This window comes from Acomys russatus, chromosome 14, assembly GCF_903995435.1.
Source record: "Acomys russatus chromosome 14, mAcoRus1.1, whole genome shotgun sequence".
Taxonomy (NCBI): Eukaryota; Metazoa; Chordata; class Mammalia; order Rodentia; family Muridae; genus Acomys; species Acomys russatus.
This window is the reverse complement of record NC_067150.1, coordinates 37,049,361-37,069,230: the sequence shown is the minus strand read 5'-3', so window position 1 is coordinate 37,069,230 and position 19,870 is coordinate 37,049,361. Positions and strand designations below refer to the sequence as shown.

Genomic DNA, 19,870 nt, shown 5'->3' with positions numbered 1-19,870 from the left:
GCCATCCGCTCACTTCCAGGGCTGAACCACAGAGATCAGCCTTCCCACCCCACCCTGGCTTCTCTATCACCACAGTCTCTTCGGAAGATCCAACTCTTTCACTGCTATGGTTTTCCGCCATGGAATATTACTTAAATGACAGTTCATCAATGGTGGGGTGGACAAATAACATGTGGCCTAGTTACGTGGTGAAACACTACACATCCCTGATAGTGGGTGACCTTCCACCACACACCACACACCACGGCGAGGAAAAATTCCATGATGAGAACAGTGAGCTGAAGATCCCAGAAAAGGCAAACTGTGCCTCCATCTATAAAGCACGGGCAAGGTAAAACATCCAAATTATTCCAAGTCCGGGGAGTGGCTGTCCTGAGGAGAACAGAGACCACAGAAAGAAGCAAGACTTCTAAGGTGCTGTGGCATCTGTTGTGCATATCTCTGTGCTGGGTAAAGCTTGAGCCTTATGGAAATCGCTTCAGTTATATACGGGAATGTGCACTCTCCGTGAGGGACAGGAGGTGTTAGAAAATGAAATTCAAGGAACATTTTTTTTTTTAATGTTTCAGTGGTCAGTGCTGTCACACCTAACTCCCGTACAGTCCTGTGCTAGGTAGACACTCATTTTGAATGTGTAGACGAGGCACCCCCTCTTCCCAAGCACACAAGTAAATGTTTCTTTTGAGCTGTTGCGTGCATAGTACATATATACCCTCATAACGCCAGCCCGCCTACCGCATTCTGTGTCCAGACCTCAAAGGAAGCCCCGCCCCCTCTACGTCCCAACCCCCATCAAGGTACCTTGCAGGTCCCTCTGGTCCCTCACCTGCTTTGATGCGAATGTTAGGGCTCCGGATCTTGCCGGCTGCGTTCTCTGCAGTGCAGAAATAGTCATTGTCGTGAATAAAGCTATTGAAGGCGGAGGGGGAGAAGGGGTAGAGCTGCAGAGTTCCATTGGCGTGCACGTGCCGGATGTGTGGTACATCGTAGATGTCGTCCCCCGTGGCCAGGTACCATCGAAGAGCCGCGCTGGGGGAGCCCGCGGCCGGGCAGGGCACCACCACACCCACGGAGCTGGAGAAGGTTACCTGCTGCAGGGAGTCATTTACAAAGTAGAGGCTGGTGCCGACATCCTCAGGGCGGGCTGTGGGGGGGGGGGGCAAGGGAGGCAAGGAGAAAGAAGCGGTTAGCGTCATCTGCCGGGGAAACATTCATTGGAAGCCTTGCTGGTTGACACGGATTCATCCAACCTTCAAGTGTCAGCCAGTCGATAATCACTTACTGAGCACTGTTTTATTTACCAGACACTGGCAAAGAGGAGAAAGGACACTTCCTGTCCTATAGGCGTTTCTAGGTTAGTCGGTACAGGAATGGCATAAGTCAAAAGTCTCATTGACTGTGTAGAACCAAGTCCGTGTAGAGAGACTGCTGCAAGCCCTGTTGCACCACGGGTCTAAAGTCACCAACTACTGTGGCAATGCACACACCAGAAGAGACAGAGATACCTAGATTTGTAGTCACTTAGCACCTACTCTTTGCAGCCTGACTCCTAGCCATTCCTTTAACCCACTTGCACAGTCCTAAGGGGGAGATGGCCCTTTCTCTCTCCCACTCCCTCTGTCCCTTGCCCTTCCCCCTCTCTCTTGCTCCCTCTCCTCTTCCTCCTCTGTTTCTTTCTATGTGTTATAATGTATTTGTTTCTGAGTGTTTCACCTGTATGTGTGTATATGTGCACCACATGCATGTGTGGTCCTCACAGAGGCCAGGGGGCATCAGATCTCCTGGTACTAGAAGTATAGATGATTGTGAGTCATGTGCGTGCTAGGTACTGGGTCTGGGGCCCTTGGAAAGAACAAGCACTTTAAACCACTGAGCCATTTCTCCAGTCTTGCAGCTCTCTCATCACCTATATTAATTAGAGTTTTGATGGCTTTGATAAAAAAACACACGACCAAAAGCAACTTGAGGAAAAGGTGTGCTTGGCTTATGGGTTACAGTCTACCAGCATGGGAAGCCGAGACAAGAATCTGGAGGCAGAAACAGAAGCAGAGGCCATGGAGGAATGCTGCTTACTGGCTTGCTTCCTGTGACTTACTCAGCCTACAAGGGGTGGGTCCGCCTAAAGGGATCTGGGGCCCTCCCACACCAATAGAGTAAAAATGTTCCACAGGTTTGCCCACAGGCCAACCTAGTGGGAGCATTTTCTCAGTTGAGGTTCACTCTCCCTAAATGACTCTAACTTGTATCAAGTTGGGGAAAAAACCCACTAGCCAGGATATCCCCCTTTGATAGACTTGGGGTTCTTAGGGGCTTGACCATGAGCATAGGATGGTTGCAGAGTTGAAGTTTGGAGGCCTTGCTAAGATCCTCTGCTCTTCCTAATCCACGGCAGGTGACAGGGAAAGGGCCTATAACCACAGCATGAGAAGAAGGGGTGAAGGAAGTATGGTGCCAGCCTGGGAATGGAAGGCAGTGGGAATCCCTGAGGGCTGTCTTGGATCCCTTAAGGTCATCTGGTCCCTATTCAGTGTGTTTCAGATGACCTTTGGATCTGTAACAAAAGGCCAGGCCAGTCTTGGCCTTAACTGTCTACAGAATTCTCTCCCCTTTGATCTCGTGTATCTGCCTTTCTCAACTGGGAGGTAAGCAGGGTGGACAAGACTGGGAAGACCCCTTCTATCCCTAATGCACTGCTGTTCCAAAGCCCTGCACCACAGAGAAACCCTCTCAGGGCCACCTGTCAGGAAGGGCAGTGTCTGTTCCTCCCACTCCAGCACCAGGCTGTGGAAACTCCTGTCCCTGCCCTGTTGCAGGAATCGGGGGCCCTCCCTCCCTACTCAGGGGCCTGGCCTTTAAGAAGGCCGACCCAGAAGAAGAGAGAACCCCCCCCCCCCGGCCCTCTGGTCTCCTGCTGGAAGCTGGTCCCTCTCCACCAGGAAGATGAAGGAGTAAGCAATGGGCTGCTGCTGCTTGTTTAAAGAACGTTGTGGGGGACCCAACTTGACCTCAATTTCCACAACTTTATGGGGAGGGGGAGAGCCCACATCCGGACTGTATTAATATTCTTGCCTTAACTCAGAGCAGAGCCTCTAGGGAGAATATACCAGGCAGGTCGTTGAGGAAGGCCATTAAGCCTCATTGGCCAAAGCAATTCACATCATCTCATAAAAAGCCGTGATGAAGCCATTAGCAGCTGTGCTAGGAAAAAAACCATCCATGGACTCCTGGCTGCAGTGTCAGGGGCATCCTCTTAGCAGAAAATGCATTTGCTGTTCCCACCAGGCCCTGCACCCTCAATGGCTGAAAGGCTCTGGGGGAGGCAGCATTGCTTGGCAATCTCCTCACACTGCCTCCCTGTAATAGTCCATGGTTGAGTGTGTCTGTTCAGGGAGAAGCTCTGTAGCAGGTTCCGTTCTGCCTGGAATATTCCTCACGCTATAAGATCAGGCCATTTTACAAGTTAAGACTCCTCAGTACATCCATATGTGGGGCCCCCATGTTCACCTTCTGAGAGGCCCTGCCAACCAAGGTGCACTCAACAAGTACTTGCTGAGCATCTCAGTTGTGTCATGTTGCTTCTATGGCCTCATGGCATCCTCCTCCCAACATTCTGGGACTGCGTGGCCACCGTTATCCCAATCTACAAAGGAGGAGACCGAGGCACTTGGAGAATGAAATGACTATCTCAAGACTCACACAAGCAGTAAGTGAGACCTCTGGGATGCCCACCCAGGCAGTTTGACCCAGCATTACTTTCCTGACAGGCAGTGTGTAGCTGCAATATGATCAATGCAATAAAGAGGGGCTTTGCCTGCCCTCGAACACAACCAGGCCACCAGCTTCCATTTTGGGCTGCCCAGGAATGAACTCACCTCACCTCACCTCACCTCACCTTACCTCACCTCACCACACTTCACCTCACCTCACCTCACCTCACCTCACCTCACCTCACCTCACCTCACCTCACCTCACCTCTCCTCACCTCTCCTCACCTCACCTCACCTCTCCTCTCCTCTCCTCTCTTCTCCTCTCTTCTCCTCTCCTCTCCACACCTCACCTCTCCTCTCCTCTCCACACCTCACCTCTCCTCTCCTCTCCACACCTCACCTCTCCTCTCTTCTCCTCTCCTCACCTCTCCTTGTCTCTCCTCTCCTCTCCTCACCTCTCCTCTCCTCGCCTCACCTCTCCTTGCCTCTCCTCACTGCTCCTCTCCTCTCATCTCATCTCTTCTCTCCTCTCCTCTCCTCACCTCTCCTCTCCTCACCTCTCCTCTCCTCTCCTTGTCTCTCCTCTCCCTACCTCGCCTCAGCTCTCCTCACCTCTCTCGCCTATCCTCCCCTCTTCTCTCCTCCCCCTCCCTCTCATCCCTGGAAGTGGCTCCTGGTAGACTGGGCATTCCGGCAGTCCTTAGCTTTAGGAAGCAGGGCATACATCCCTCTGCATTTCCGGGTGCTTTTTGAGATGACCTAATACCTCAGCTACCTCCACCATGTCAACCTCATGGATCTGAGGAGCCAAGCTCCATCAAGTTATAGAATGACTCTCCACTGTGCCTAACACACAGACCTAGGAAAACTGAGAAAGCTGTCAGACAGAAAGGAATCCAGGAAGTGTCCAGTACATGGGAAAAGGCTCCCAAATACTTGCAAAGGTCTGAGGAAGTGATGTAAGTTGGACAGGGCCCTCTGTGATATCAAAACCTACATAATAATGATGACAGTCACTGACTTCACTGTTAGCCAGACCCACTAAGATCATTTTCTTTTTCATCAGTAATAGGTAGCTATTGTTCTTCATCTTAATGCCCTAAAGAGAATTAATAATAATAATAATAATAATAATAATAATAATAATAATAATAATAATAATAATTCCATCTTACAGAAAAAGAAGCTGAGAAGACTGGGAAGCTAATTGACTCATTTAAACATACACAACATAGTAGGAGGGAGAACAGGAACCCAACTTTGTCACATCAGAAGCAGAAGGTACACCTATTTGCTCTACTGAATGGTCAAGCTGGACATGAACCAAACCACAAAACCCTGTCCACCCTTTCCCCGATCCCTGCCATACCGAAACACACATTCCTGTCTCCTCTTGTTAGCAGTCCCTTCCCCCTCTCCTTGCTTCTGAGGACAACCCTTTCTACTCCCACCAACAGCATCAGCCACAATGACAACAGCCCTCCTGCACTTGGAGGCCTTGGCTCTTCCCAGAGCCAAGGACACGAGGTTCCCAGAAGCTACAAATGGGTAGATTTAATTGATGAATTGACTGGGATTGTCCAGCCACCTGTCAGGGCTGATGCAACAACAGATTTATAGCAAAAGACGAGGAGCCTCATATTTCTCCCACTCCAGGATGCGAGCTGCTGTCTTCCGAGTATGGGGGAGCTGGGGAGGATTAGACACACCATTCATTTCTGCTTACGGTTCTGACAGTGCATTGCTATCATGAAACATCACCCTCAGGTGTAAAACAATAGCATTTTGCACTTAGGTTGGGTTCATATTTTACTATCACAAGGCACCTGTCATCTCAAAATGCAGAAGCCTTAAATAAACATTAATTCTGCCTTGTCCTATCTGCCAAGGGAAAGGCATGAACAAACCCATAGGAGGGAAACTGAGGCACTGCCCACCATGTATCTGGATTCTGTGCCACTCACTCCCAGAGTGGAAATCTGGGCAGGAGGTCAGCTGGCAAATAGAGGTGGAAGCAATGGTACAGAGGGGAGCATCGGGTACTCAGGGTCCTGTTCTGACCCCACGGAGTCTACTGTGGCCTCTCAGGGACTTCATCTCCTGCTCCAACTCCTGTTGAGATCTACAGAGCAGGGATGTTACAACCGGGCAAGGAGATGAGGCACCACAGAGCCTTGGATAGAGCCTGAGAGAACCGTGTGTCTTCTGGGGGCTTGCGTCACCTGCTGTGTGACCTCAAATAAGTGGCTTAGCCTATCTGGGCCTCCTTGTGCCCATCTCCAAAAGAAGTAGGGTGAGGTGTCATACCTTCCTCATGGGGCTGCTAGCAGGGGAAATGGAAGGGGAAGCCTCAACTCCTTTAACAAGAGTGGAGGAGCAGGAAGTCCCAACTCTCCTGGAGGCTCCAGGTGCCCTCCACTTTCCTCTTTGCTGGCTCTTTATCCTACTCTGCCCCTTCCCAGGGTCTTTCATCACTCCAGGAAATATGCACAAAGCACCAGCTGAGTGTGCCAGAGTATTCCAGGGAAGGCAGAGGCATCAAAAGGCAAAAGAGAAGGATGCTGCCTTTCAAATCTCCCAAAAGGAGAGCCGGAGATGGGCTAAGCCTTGGCACAGAGCTGAGTGTGGGAACGAACTATGCTAAGTACGGCTCTCAGATAAAAGCCAGGATGGACAGGGTCAGTTACTCCACAGGCTGGCCTTCACGAAGCTGGAAAGTAGACGGGAGTAGGAGGCTGGCCCAGGAGGCATCCCCAAGAAGCTCAATATGACAATAGTAAAGACTGGCATGAGATGAGTGTGTCTGGGGGGAATCTCCAAGCTGGAGTATTGGGGAGATGAGGCAGAACCAGATGAAGTGGCCTGCAACCTGCAGTCAATGGTGGACACTGTAGGGTGCAGGTGGAGTTTACAAACTGGAAAGGACACCAAGCAGGATGTCCAAGTGCCTTCTGACAGTGGTGGCTGCTCTTATTCAAGTAGATCCCAGGCACAGTTTTCAGGGATGGACATCTCTCTGGAGACTCACTGGCATGGCTGATGGTACAGAGTCCCAGAAAGGAGACCAACATTTCCCAAGTGGAGGCTGGGCTGGGCACAGGGCACAGTTGCTTCCCTTTTTTATTTAATATGTGCACAGCCATGAAAAGTGAGAGTCCTGATGGTGAAAAAGAGTTTAGGGGAGTCGTAACTGCTGTGAAATCATACAGGTAGGAAGAGAAGGTAGCAGCAAGGCACAGTGATGTGCACAGGGACTCCCAACTTCTCAGGCAGGGTCGGGGGGGGTGGGGGTGGCTTGAGTCAGCAACTGAAGAGCAGGCTGGACATCAAGAGCCGGTGCCTCAGCAGAGAGGGAACGAGATAAGGGGAGACAGGGCTATTCTATAGGAAGGTAGGTGGGTAGGTGGGTAGGTAGGTAGGTAGGTAGGTAAGTAGCTGGATAGGTGGATGGGGGTAGATATGTCATAAATAAGTAAGGAAACAGAAGAGAAGTCAGAAAGAAGGGACAGAGGGAGGAGAGAAGGAGGGAGAGAGGGAGGGAGGGAGGGAGGGAGAGAGGGGTCCAGCTGAGAGGTGAGGGCATGGGCTTCTTAGCTGAGCTCTCCCATCACAGTACTGAGTTCCTAGACTGGAGCCTTATGGCAGTTCTCCTCCACCTTCCTCTCCAAACTAACCCCAGTTGGGAAGAAGATCCCATGACAGCAGACCACAGCTTTCCCCTTAAATCTCTGTCATTCCCTCCAGCTCTTTCTTCCCTCTGCAGACAGAACCAAGCAAATTTACAGAGAGCAAGAGAAGGCAGGGGGAATCCTTCATAAATAAAGAGAGAGACATTCAGATCAACAGCAAAGCTGCTTCTGGTCAAAGAGGGAAATGGAATTTTAATAGAAAATGGAAGTTATGGGCCTGGCTGTCATGTGACAGACGTCCAGACTTAAACTCATTTAATCTTCTCTACCCGTGTAGCATTGAGCACCACCCCGACGCTGTTTCATAAAACAGGCTCCAAATCGCTAGGAGATTAGAAGTATAGAAATAGCACGGCAATATTTTTAAACCAGAACTCACCCCCAGGCATCTGGCTGCCCCCAGGGCCACAGCTAGAACCTGCATATCCATTCTATCTACCAGCTAGCTCACCCTTGGCTTGGCTGGGCATCACATGGGAGATTAGTTTGGCAAAGGAAATCTGACACGGGCGTCGCCTGTAGCGACACCAGTGGACTCCTGTCCACTTGCCTGGAGTTGGGGTGGGGAGGGTGTCTGGCCGCAGCCTACAGCACTCCCGGCATTCCTCTGGGGTATGCACTGAATCACCCCATGTCATCATCAGCAATCATCAGAAGTGACAACCAGAGGGGACTGAAATATTAACACCTCGCCGCCTCCACGGGGACAATGAGTCATTTAGTTCTTTCCGTTTGCAATGTTTACTCCTTTCATTCACCAGACTTTGAATGGAGGACTGTCCGCCAGTGCTGGGCACCTGAAGCACCCAGAGTTCTAAAGAGTACTTCCTGCTCAGGCCCAGCATGCGTGGGTAGAGAGGGTGACAGGTCTTCAGGGATACAAAGGCCAGAAGAGAGACAGGACCAAGGGGGGAGGTGGACCCTCTTACTATGCTGGGCTGTTAACTCCTGAGACCACTTCATCTCCTGGGCATAAGAGCAAGAGCTTACACCATGGGAAAGAGCCATAGATCCGGTGCCACACTCCCTGGCCTCAAATCCCTTCTTTATCCATTACAAGCAATGTGTGTAACCCCAAGCAAGCAACCTTGCCTTTCTGTGCTGTAGTTTCTATGAAACTGAGGTGACAGTATCTACCTCATGGACAGTTTCAGGTGACTGTAAGTGTCTGGCACCACTCAAGTATGGGAGGGGGGGCTGTTATGAGTATTATTGTCATAGCAGACAAGCAGGAAGTACCTGTGAGGTAAACAACTCCTTGTGCCTATCTACCAAGCACCTAGGATGAGGATGAGGATAAGAATAACTTCAAACAGTGGTGTACAAACATGAATATGCATAAGAATCACCTGGGAGCTTGATAAAGATGCAGAGACTTAGACAACAGGCACCCCGTGCCTGTCATAAGGCCAGAAATGCTATTTTAGATGTTAGTGTCCTCTGTCCGCAATCAGAGTAGCAAGCCGTGGGGAAAGCAGATGTCCCATACTGGACTTGTGTTTCATATACCAGCAACATAGTTCTTGCGGGTCTGCTGACAAGCCGTCCCACCATGTGTAGTAACCAAATTTGGCACTGGAGTTCATAAAGGAAGTGTTGCGTGATCGCTGAACAAGCATTGCAATAGTAATCCCACTGCTGTCCACTTCCCCTGACGTCCCCGCCCCCCATCTGTAAACAGCCTCCCATAGTCCCTTAGGCAGGAGGGCTGGAGAGGTTTTAGAGATTATTGTGCAAGGGTGATTACATCTATGCATTTGCACACAGAGGTTTACAGGTGAGACCGACAGATTATGTAGCGCGAGTCTGATTGTTCTCACACCCCAGCTGGGGAAACTGGGCCCAGCTGGGGAGGAATCAGAGGATCTCTGCTCAACCACCAGTACATGCCAAACCCCAGAGGACCAGCTAGACACCAGAAAACCCTTCTGTGGTTCGTTTACACTGTGGAGATTAGTGTAAGGCTAGGCTCTGGGGAGGGGTGGGTGAGTCTCCCAGATGGCACCGGAGTGCTTCCCAGGTAACCCAACTTTGTGTTGTCCTTGGGCAAGATGAAGCCACAGGGACCAAGTCTCCTGCCTGCTGCCCTTGGTTTTCCTCCTATCTGGGCACACCTGATGTCTGATCCGCTTTCTGGTGCTGCAATAAGACACCATGGCCAAAAGCAACTTGGTGAGGAAAGGGTTTGCTTGACTCACACAACCATCATCAAGGGACGTCAGAGCAGAACATTAAGGCAAGAACCTGGAGACAGGAACAGAAGCAGAAAATAGAGGAATGCTGTTTACTGGCTTGCTCAACTTGTTTTTTGTTTTGTTTTGGTTTTCATCCAAACCAATATGTCCTTCCCAGAATGGCACTCCTCACAGTGACCTGGGCCCTCCCATATCAGTCATTAATTTTTAAAAATGCCCTACATGCCAATCTGATGGAGGCATTTTCGACTGCGAGGCCTTCCTCCCAGATAATTCTAGTTTATGTCAAGTTGACCAAAACAAAACAATAGCAACAACCACAAAACTAGCCAGGGCACCTGGGTTGCCATATTCCTCATACTATTGTGGCCATTGATTTTTTTTTTCTTTTTTCTGTTTTTGGCATCTCCTTAGTGTCAGGCAACCACAAATGAAGAACTGTTTTCTTGCTACATTACTTATTTCATTCTTATGCCAAGTCTTCAATGCAGCTATTGCTCAAAATTTCATTAAAAAAAGAAAAAAAAAAAACATTTTGGAGAGTTCAACAGCAAGCTCAAGAGATGCTGCCGAAGGGAAAAAGTTGCTCTGGAAATTGGGGGAAAAGGAAGTGCAGCCTCTGGGAGTGACAGTCCTGACAAGAAGTCTAAGGGCCCAAAGGGTGGTGGCAATGCCATAAAGACCAGACACATTCTATGTGGGGAAAAAAAACTTGCAAAATCATGGAAGCCACAGAAAAGTTAAAGTCTAGGAAGAGATTCAGTGAAGTAGCCTCAGATTATAGTGAAGATAAAGCCAGGCAAGGGGGTGACTTGGGTTGGGTGACCTGAAGTGGCATTTGTCTTGCCTATAGGTAGAATGGGTAAGCCTGTGGTTATGGACCCACCAGTTGAGACAAAATTTGGACATCATATTATTATGGTTGAAGGGAAAAAATAAAATCACATGAAAGACCTGGGGGCGGGGAAGCCCACTTTATGGATAAGTAGATCAGTTCTTTCCTCATATTGCCCACTTTCTCATGCATAGCCATGTTTCACCTCAGGTCCACCTTTGCGTCCCACAGCCACACTAATCTAGACTATATTCAGACTGTCTCCAAGGGTGTGCACACGGCAGAGGAGTGTCTGATATCGGGGAGCGATCTGGAATAGGGCAGTTCTGCATGACTCGGGGTCATCTCAGGTATTGGGTGTTTCATTTCTGTCTCAACCTAATGCCAGCGACTCCCTGCTCCAGCCATTGAGATGACCGCCCTTTCAGAGCTTATTGAGAAAAGCTGTTCAGGCCCTTCCTCATTCCCACCAGAGACAGCGTGGGTTTGGTTGTGATTTTTTTTTTTTTATTTTAGTATTCTTAACATGAACATTGCTCCCCTACCCATCACGCAGAGAGCTCTGAGATCCAATGAGGATGCCGCCATCCTTCAGCCTCCAAGGCCCCTGCACCATCGGCTCCAGGAGGAGCTATGAGTAACAGCTGACAGCCGGACAGCCTCTTTAATCTTCCAGCCCTTTCTAGACAAGGCCTGTCAGAGGAGGGCCCCTTATGGCCAGAAAGTTCTTCCTAGGGAGTCAGTTCAGACAGCACAGTTGTCCCCCAGAGAATCCCAGATTTAGATTGTTAGCACTTGAGGAACTTAAGGGGTGATTTTTTTCCCCCTAATCTCTTCTGTTCACAAAGCCTAGGGAAGTGGAATCACTTGCCCCAAGGACACAGCTAGCTAGTGCCTGGACCGGGGACCAACGCTGGCTCCAGTGTTCTTTCTGCTCAGCACCCCTGGCAACCCAGGTACACTGGAGCATCATGAAACAGTATGGTGTCACTTGACGAAGCATCAGAGGGACTACAGGAGCAATCTCAGATGGGAAAGATGTCCACTTGTAAGTGGCTGATGGGTGACAAATGGAAGAGGCCTTCGTCTTGATCTGTGGTCCAAAGTTGGAGCCAAGATGAGAGTAGAACCCACAAGATCATGGCAGGGCTGGTCTGGGTGTAAGGATGCACTCGAAAATACGCAGAGTCACAGGACCAGGAAACAACCGCTTTAAAGAAAATGTTCCCTACTCTACTGGATATAGAAAAGAAGAGGAAGGGGAAGCTGGTAAGGTAGCTGAACCTGGATGGAAGTCACAATCCATGTCCCTCAAGGCACCTTCCAACTTTGGGAGACTACTGGTCATGACACCTGAATTCTTCTCCTATTTCCATAGCTGCCCCCCAACTTTCACACACATACATCCTGCCCCTGGCTCCAGGCAGGCCACTAGACCAGGGTATCCATGACCCTTGACTCAGCAGGATTCCTAGGGATTGTAGAGAGTACTTCAACCTTCAATGAGATGACCACAGTGGGACTCTCACAAAAGACTATGGATCCTCTACAGGAGCAGTCACTTCTGGGGGCTTTAGATAGGAGAGAGGTCAGGGGAGCTGGAGTGGGTTTCTTTCCACACCACATGCAATGGGTCTCAACAATGACAGAAAACAAAACTAGGAAAATTATCCATGAGTGAGGGAGTGGGGGCATGAAAGGAGACAGGCACAAACAGCTGTGAGGCCTTCTTCATTATCTATGATAAAATGATAGTAATTATACCTTAAATTTTAACATAACATTTACAGGGCAGAAACTGTTTTGCTGTGGTTTTTTTTTTTTTTTTTCAAATGTGTATGTTCTATACATTGCTTCCTCTCATGTACAAAGCACTGCCACACAGTATTTGATTTTATGCCCCTTATCCCTGTGTGCATGTAGCAATACCTGCCCTGTGGGAGAGCTGGGACACCGATCACTCTACCCATCTTACAGATTATAGACTAGAAGCTTCTCAATTTGCCTGTGATAAGACAAATCAAAGGCTTGTTTTCTGGGTCCACAGAGAGTGTTCTCTCCAACCACGCATGTGTATATGAGTACACACACACACACACACACACACACACACACACACACACACACACACACATCTTTAGAAAATCCAGCTTAATGAATATGCAGCTAGCATCTGAATAACTGTTCTTAATGAAGACGGTGACCTTGGAAACTGCCGGAGCAAGCTTCATGTAGAGCAAGGGCATGGGGACGGACGCCGAACAGATGAGGAGAGTAGCAGCTGGAGTAGCCCGGGTGGTACCTAAGGCTAATGCTGCTCATGCCACAGCGGCCCCGGACAAACATCTGTTCAGTGAGGCACATGGGTTGATGTGCCCACAACAGCCCCTCCTCCCATTTACAGAGGCCATAGGCTACAACCCACTATGGGCATCCCTTGACCTCTGTGCCATGTGCTTTTTTCTCTATGGCTCAATCACTCACAGAGAAAGGAGTGACCAGGATTCCAAAGGTGGAGTATTCTCTCCACACATGACTACCTGGATGGCAGAGAGGCTCACCCAGCAGGGAAAGACACATCCAGAGACACTTGGAAGGCTCACCCCATGAGGAGCGCTTGCTTACACTCTATGTTGAATTAAATCCATCTCACTTGCTTTTGCTACACCAAGCATGGTAAAGACACACTGAGCGGGCGGCCCCAGCCTTCACTGCAGACAACAAACCAGCCCTGGCTTCCGCAAATGCTAGACTTCAACCACCCCCTCTCCATTTCCACCGCTGCCACCAGCCATGATGAGTCGGGGAAAGGGTGGTGCTAGAGTCCCCAAGGACACTCAGGTGTCCACATGGCCACAGCTTTCTCAGTTGAGCTGAGGCAGAGATGCAAAGGCTACCCTGTGAGGTGATAAACGGAAGGAAGGAACTTGTGTCCCCTGTCTTGGCCATCATTTGATCTTTCTTACTGTCATAAGGATTAAGACTGTCGACCTTGCTGGAAATGTGACTGACTAATACAACTGCTCGGGAGAGGCAGGATTTCCAAATCTATTTTGGGGTCAAGGTAGGAGGATGAAGGTGGGGGCTGAGGTGGGAATAGGGAGCAGTGTAGGAAGCAGAGGGGCCTAATGTGTATTGAGCACCAGCTCAGTTCTGGCTACGGTATGTACTTTATCTTCCTTAGTCTCCCTTTTCAGATAGAGAAAGGGAGGCTCAGAAACCCCCACACCCAAGTCTCATGCCTGCTGAATGCAGAGCTAAGATATGCACAAAGGGCTTAATTTGGCTCCAAATTTCCACCATAGAAGACAGATCAGTCTTACCCCAACATCACACCACACACACACACACACACACACACACACACACACACACACACACACGCCAAAATATGAACCAGATGAAAGCACTAGTTGAAAGCATTGAATAGGCAGGGGCAAAGCTCAGTCTATCCTTCTAATCCTACTCCCCTGAGACCCCACTTAACCCCCTGGAGCTCCTCATGGTACCTTTTGGAAGATGCACTCTCTGGGCTCAAGTGGACCAGGACCCTTCTGGTCTCCAGAAGCCTCAGAGGCAGGTAAGATTCGTTCAGGAGCCCAGACGAACAGTCAAAGCTATCCCTAGGCCATGCTTCCATCACAGATGTCCCAGCTGGCTTCCCAAGCGTAATCACACAGCTCTCTTAAGTGCCTGCCCTTTAAGTATTACTCAAACTCTACACAGCCTTGCCTATCTTCCCACTGCCCCCAGCTGAACCATCTTCAGGCCCAAACCGCCTTAATCACAGTGAAAGAAGAAACCCCAGAGGCCATCACCCTTCCCAAAGATGAAGGATTAGAGAGCATCTTGCCACACCTATTAACCCAACCCTGTCCACCAACGAGTCTTCCACAACTCAAAGCACCCAGTTCCCTCCATTCAAATGTCCCATTCCTAGATGGCTAGTACTGGCCCTAGGTAGGTTCCTGGAATTCTGAGGCACAGAGCAACAGCTTATACCCCCATATTTGCTCTGCCTCAGGTTGTCTCTCCCCATTGTCGCCCAGTGCCACTATCTATCTTGGGTGCAGAAGGTGAGAGCTATGGGGCTACTCTGGCAGCACTAAGTGTGTGTAGGCCTAAAACTTGGAGACTGTATGAACATTACCAGGCCTCTCTCTCCCACCTGTCCGTTACGTTCCATACAGGAAGAAGCTATTGCTTAGGCCCACTGAAGCTGGGATTAAGATGCTCCTCACAGGGCTAGGCTCTTGGGCTGGCTAGGTGAGCATGCAAATCTGCATGCAAATCATATGCAAATCTGGAGCCTGCTCTTGGGTTCCTGGCCTCCTGCCATCTCTGCTGCAGTTCACCCTATTCTGGTACCCTGGTTTCAATCAACGTACTAGGTTAGGGACTAGGAAAGCACTTCAGAAATCTAGGGGATCCTCCTCATAACTACTTTGAATTCCCCCCCAAGAAACATCTCCAAGGAGATAGGGGAGCAGAGAGTCTCCAGCCTAAGGCCTGAACACCCTGATAGAGCTCTCCGAACAAATAAAGTCATATTTCACTAGCCAAGGCAGGGAACCAAACAAATCACAAGGACGGACTCCCTAAAGATACAGAGGAGCTAAGGGCTCTTATGGTACACACCCCCTGCCAAAGGCTCCATGCCTGTGATGTGCCTACCCTCACCCTGTGTTTGGGGAGCCCTAGCTTATCTGCTTCTTGAGCAAACAAACCATCGCCAGACCAAATCTGACTGTTTGTGTGCCCACCTCCACCCTCTCTGAAAGAAAAACAGCCCCTCTGGCCAGTGCCCAATATCTGCTCAACTTCAGCACTGCCTTTGGGTCAACTGCTTACCAGCTTTTTGTGTTTGTTTCTAATTGAGTTCCCTATTCTGCGGCAGACATATATTAAGGCAGCTGGTGTTGATGCCCAGAAAAATGAGGCATCAGGAAGGTTTGCCGGGCATCATGGCAATCGCCTTCTCCTTCGCGTTATTCTAGCAGCCAGGCCCCCTCTGCCCACCCTCTCCCAGATGTTCACTGGTCCTTTGCCTACCTCCCCTAAGTTATACTTGCCACTTTGAGATTTTAAAAAACATGCCCCCAGCAAACCTCCCCCCTTTTAATTAGACACTGAACAGAATGCTAGAGATTTTCTTAATGGCCTGACAAAGGCTTTTAATTTGGTCTTCTCCAGAGAGAGGAACCCTGAGTCCTCATCCGAGAGGTTGGGGTGGGAAATGAAAAAAAAAAAAAAACCAATGCAACCCATTATTTTGGCTTTTAGAAAACAGGAATTTTAGTGGCGAGGAAGCTTGTTCTTTTACACAGTAAAAATGCAAATTCGGGCAACACAGATGCTGGCACGCTGGATGTAACAACAGAGAGAGCCTCGCTGGGGTTCATCTGGCTGCTCAGACCTGGATTTGTTTTGGCAATAATAAGGCAGTTATTGGAGACTCGATAACCGATTATTAAAACACCTTCCCGGTTTAGTTCTGGGGAAACGGGCTGAGCTCAGGCTTCAGGAAAAAAAAAAAAGGTATTTTGAGAAGAGTGGAAATAACAGAAGCTTAAAACACATTCAATAACTGCTTAATTCCATCCAGAGGATGCTCCATCTCCCCGTTTTCTTCTCTCTGCCTGCCGCCTCCCGCTCCTCACAGATGGACGTACAAATTATTGCAAGAGGATATTGTTTTCTGTAACAGGCTGGAACATTTGCATTTACATTTTCCTTGGTGCCGCGGGGGTGACTGGCAACGGGAGAGAAATAAACCACGCCCCATCTTTCTTGCTGTCCCTACATTACATCTTCCCCCAGCCGCCTCCACCACCCACCTACCATGCCACCCCAAGCAGAACAGGCCCCTGGGGATCAGCCTGGCACCTAAGACCCAATTAAGGCACCAAGGAAAAGATAGGCCTGTCTGGCAAGGCTGCCTGGCGCCCAACACAGATGCTGGTGCTTTGAATGGCAGGGGAGCCAGGAATCTGCAGGCCCAAAGGCCGCCATACCTGGTAACTCCTGTCTACCCACAAAGACAAACTTCCTGCTGGAGTAGGAAAGGATTCTGCCCCTCCAGCTGTTGCCCTGTGGCCTTCTGGGCCTTTCTCCACCCCCACCCCCATCTGTTCCTTCCCTATCAAATAACTGGGGCTTCGTTTGTTAATGCAGAGCCCCCGGGTTGGGGAGGGGGCGGGGTGTCCTGCAGGTATTTGTGAAGGGGTCTCCGTTGCTGAGAAATGGGCTGTTCCCAGGGGCAAGGTTGGGGACAAAGCTGTGTGGTCACAGCTCTGGTCTGTGTTTCTTGCCTGACAAAATGGAAAAGAGATGGGGGTTGGAGTGAGAGCTACGGAGAGAGAAAGCCGCTCCTCACCTTATGTATATTTAATATTAACGTAATTAAAGCTGTGAGCCAAACCAGCCTGCTGGGGTGGAAAGAAGCAGGAAGAGGCCCAAGAAAGAAAACTGGTGCGTGTGTGGTGGGGGCAGGAGGCAAGCTTGTTGCTCTAAGGTGGGATGAGAGGGTCAGTTCAGGGGGCAAGGAGTTAAGCAAGCTAGACCAGCCTTGGCGTGTTACCCAGTGGCCCCCACTCTTGGGCCTGAGAAAGTCTATTACTTTGCTCACCATCTGGGGCCACCCATTGCTCAGCACCCGGATCTTCCAAGCAAAATCCCAGTGGACTAGGCCATCAGATTGGCTCTGACCTGGCCATATTCACAAATAAGGCTTAGCCTGCCGTCCCCCGCCCCGCCCCCAACCTACTGGGTATTGCTTTGGGCTCTGCAAGTTGCAAACTCTAGACACCCCCTGGTTTCAGTAGAGGACTTGACCCCCGCCCCCGGGCTCTTGATTGCTCTTCTCCATTGCCTAGGGGGCAAGAATTATTGTTGGACCAGGCCAACCGAGGCAGAACGGGCAGAAGGAGAAGCTGCCCTCCGGGCGCGAAGGAGAAAAGTTAGAGGGTTGAGCAGGTAAAACCAAGGAAGAGCGTCTGTGCTCTACAGCGCAAGGGCGCGGAGTTCGGCCGCCTCCTCTCTCTCCCGCCATCTGCGCGCCCCGGGGCACGTCCTCTGCTACAGCCTGGAACCTCAACTGCCCGCGCTGCCCAGGTCCCAGTTTGGTGCCCAGGTTGGTAACGATCGGAAATGCCTGCCTCTCGCCAGCCCCTCAGTCCCGGCTACCTCTCAGATCAGGTGCGCTGCGCCCCAGGAGCAAGTCTGGACATGCTGGACACCTGGACCCACCCCTAACAACCTTTTCTCTCTAGGGAAAGGGACACGCCCCCCCCCCCCCCCGTCTGAACACTTGTCCCCTGGTCCAGCAAGCCAAGCGCCCTCGCACCTTGGGGCGCGCTGCCTAAGGTGGCCAGGAAGACGCAGAGAAGCCTGAGCTAACGCCTGGGGTACCGGGGTGGGACATAGGTGAGGGTGATTCTTGGGTCTGAAGAACAAACTTGATGTCCGAGGGAACCCCTACCTCTCGGGACCCTCAGCTCTCCCAGCCCTGCACCCAGTCAGGGGCAGATAAGCGCCATGCGGTGCGCCGGCATTTGCGCCAGGGCGGGGGTCGAGGGCAGTCAAGGGGCGCACGAAGCTACGGCAGGAGTAAGCCTCACTAGGTCCGAGGACCCAATTACCGAGGGCTCCCGGACGAAGTCTCGGTCGAGGACCACCTGGCTCGCAGGGCACCCCGGGGTCCCAGTTCCAGCAAGCCCGGGGAGCTGGCAAGGGGCTGGGGGAGGGGTCCAGGAACTGAGGCCGGCCTGGGATGGGAAAACCAGGGGTTCCTTGGCCACCGCCCCCCAAGGGCGCGCCCCTAATCGGCAGGCGCAGGGGGGCTGGCAAACGGTCCCAGGCTGACTCTCACCCGACCCTTCTCGCGAAGCTGCCCCACCCCTCGCGCCCACCCAGCGCCATGCACCGAGTGGGTCCAGCACCCGGGCACCTGGAGCTCACTGGGCACCGCACCTCGCCTCCAACCGCGCGCATCCTGGCCCCGCCGCCTCCACCGCCCTGCCGCGGGCAGCGCGGGTCTCACCTTTGTGTAAAGAGTCCAGGAGCAGGAGGAAAGTTACCAGCCACATGCCATAAAGAGGCCCTTTTCTCCGGGGAGGTGGTCCTGTGGCCGGCCGTGCGGCAGCGCCTCTCCCCCGCTCAGCGCGCTCCCAGCCGCCCGCACTCGGCGCCCCGCTCTCTCAGCTCCTCAGCCCAGCGCACGGCGGCGGCTCCTCCCTCCTCGGCTCCCCGGTTCCTGTCATCCGCGGGGCTGGGCTAGGCGGCCGTTCTCCCCGCCCCCCCGCGACACCCCGGGTGGTGAGCGCCACTCCAGCCCGAGCCTGGGGGTCCCTTAGCTCCACAAGCTCAGGAACAGAGGTGGGGACCTTGACCAGACAGTCTCGATCTTGCTCCTCTGGGAGAGAGGCAAGGGGTCCCTGTTACCAACGGGCTTTGAGCCTACGGTGGTACAGAGGCATATGTCACACATGTGCCAAGAGTCCGCCATGCACGGGGCAAGGACGCTGGGTTTTTCCCGGCCTGCGGGCCAGGTCATCCAAAGCCATTGCTTGCTATTTCTTTTGGACTCAGTTTCCCTCCACAAAAGGGAGAGCATGGGTGCTCTGGGCAACATCTGGACTAAGATCTTTAAAAGACATTTGGTGCTCTCCACCCCAAAGCTCAAATCTACGTGCTGCCCTAAATCCTTAGTCACTTCTGCAAGTCAACCTCCTAGGGAAGCCGCCTCAGTCCACTCCATCCGTACGTAGCATTGTCCAGATTTGCACTAATACCTGACACACTGTGAGCTTTTAAGCAGTCATTTACAAAGGCGTAGCAATGCCTGTTCTGTGCGTGCTTTGTCATCCCACCCCACCCTACCCCGTCATCACAGCTTCCTCACCTTGCAGAAACTGATCAATGGTACCCCATCAGTCACCAAATGGAAGCTGAGCCCTGCTGAGCTCTGAGGAGGGTGCCATGGCATAGCTGACTCTGATGTGGAAGGTTGACTTGCAGAAAGTGGGGTTCCCCCCCTTGAATTCTAAAAGAAGAGGCCTCACAGGTTCCAGGGAAGAGGTCCAGGTAGCCTGAAGGGTACACCAAGCACCAGCACCGGAACTCTCCAGAGTCAGGTAGGTGGCCTTGAGAACCTGTGGCCACCTTGATTCCACCTAGCTCCACCTGTGTGTGCTTTTGACCTGGCTTTCTGAGAGGTATAGTAGGAAGAGTGGGAGGAGTTGGGGGGGGTGGGGGTGCTGCTGTTTCATCTAACAGAAAGAGATTTTATTTCCCCAGATGTCTCACCCAAGTTCAGGCAAAGAACCAGGTTTTCTCATTCCTAGGTTTTGCCAAAATATGTCTAACGTTTTAAACTAAAATTTGAAAGCCATGCATTTATTTTTTTTAAACATGGTAAGATACAAAAAGTGTGAATTTGCCATT

General features: G+C 51.2%; 1 protein-coding gene and 1 pseudogene across 1 annotated transcript in view; one reads left to right on the top strand and one right to left on the bottom strand.

Moving 5' to 3' along the window:
- The window catches only part of Dscaml1 (DS cell adhesion molecule like 1), a 315,683-nt gene extending 297,046 nt beyond the window's left edge, over positions 1-18,637 (bottom strand). Inside the window, exons 1-2 of the mRNA XM_051156333.1 lie at positions 18,468-18,637; positions 827-1,144 (exon numbers count right to left, since the gene is read on the bottom strand). Of these exons, the coding sequence (XP_051012290.1) occupies positions 827-1,144; positions 18,468-18,513 (364 nt within the window). The 5' untranslated portion in view covers positions 18,514-18,637. The remainder of the gene's footprint in view (positions 1-826; positions 1,145-18,467) is intronic.
- On the top strand, positions 10,134-10,530 carry LOC127198396 (peptidyl-prolyl cis-trans isomerase NIMA-interacting 4-like; annotated as a pseudogene).
- Positions 18,638-19,870: the final 1,233 nt, after the last annotated feature.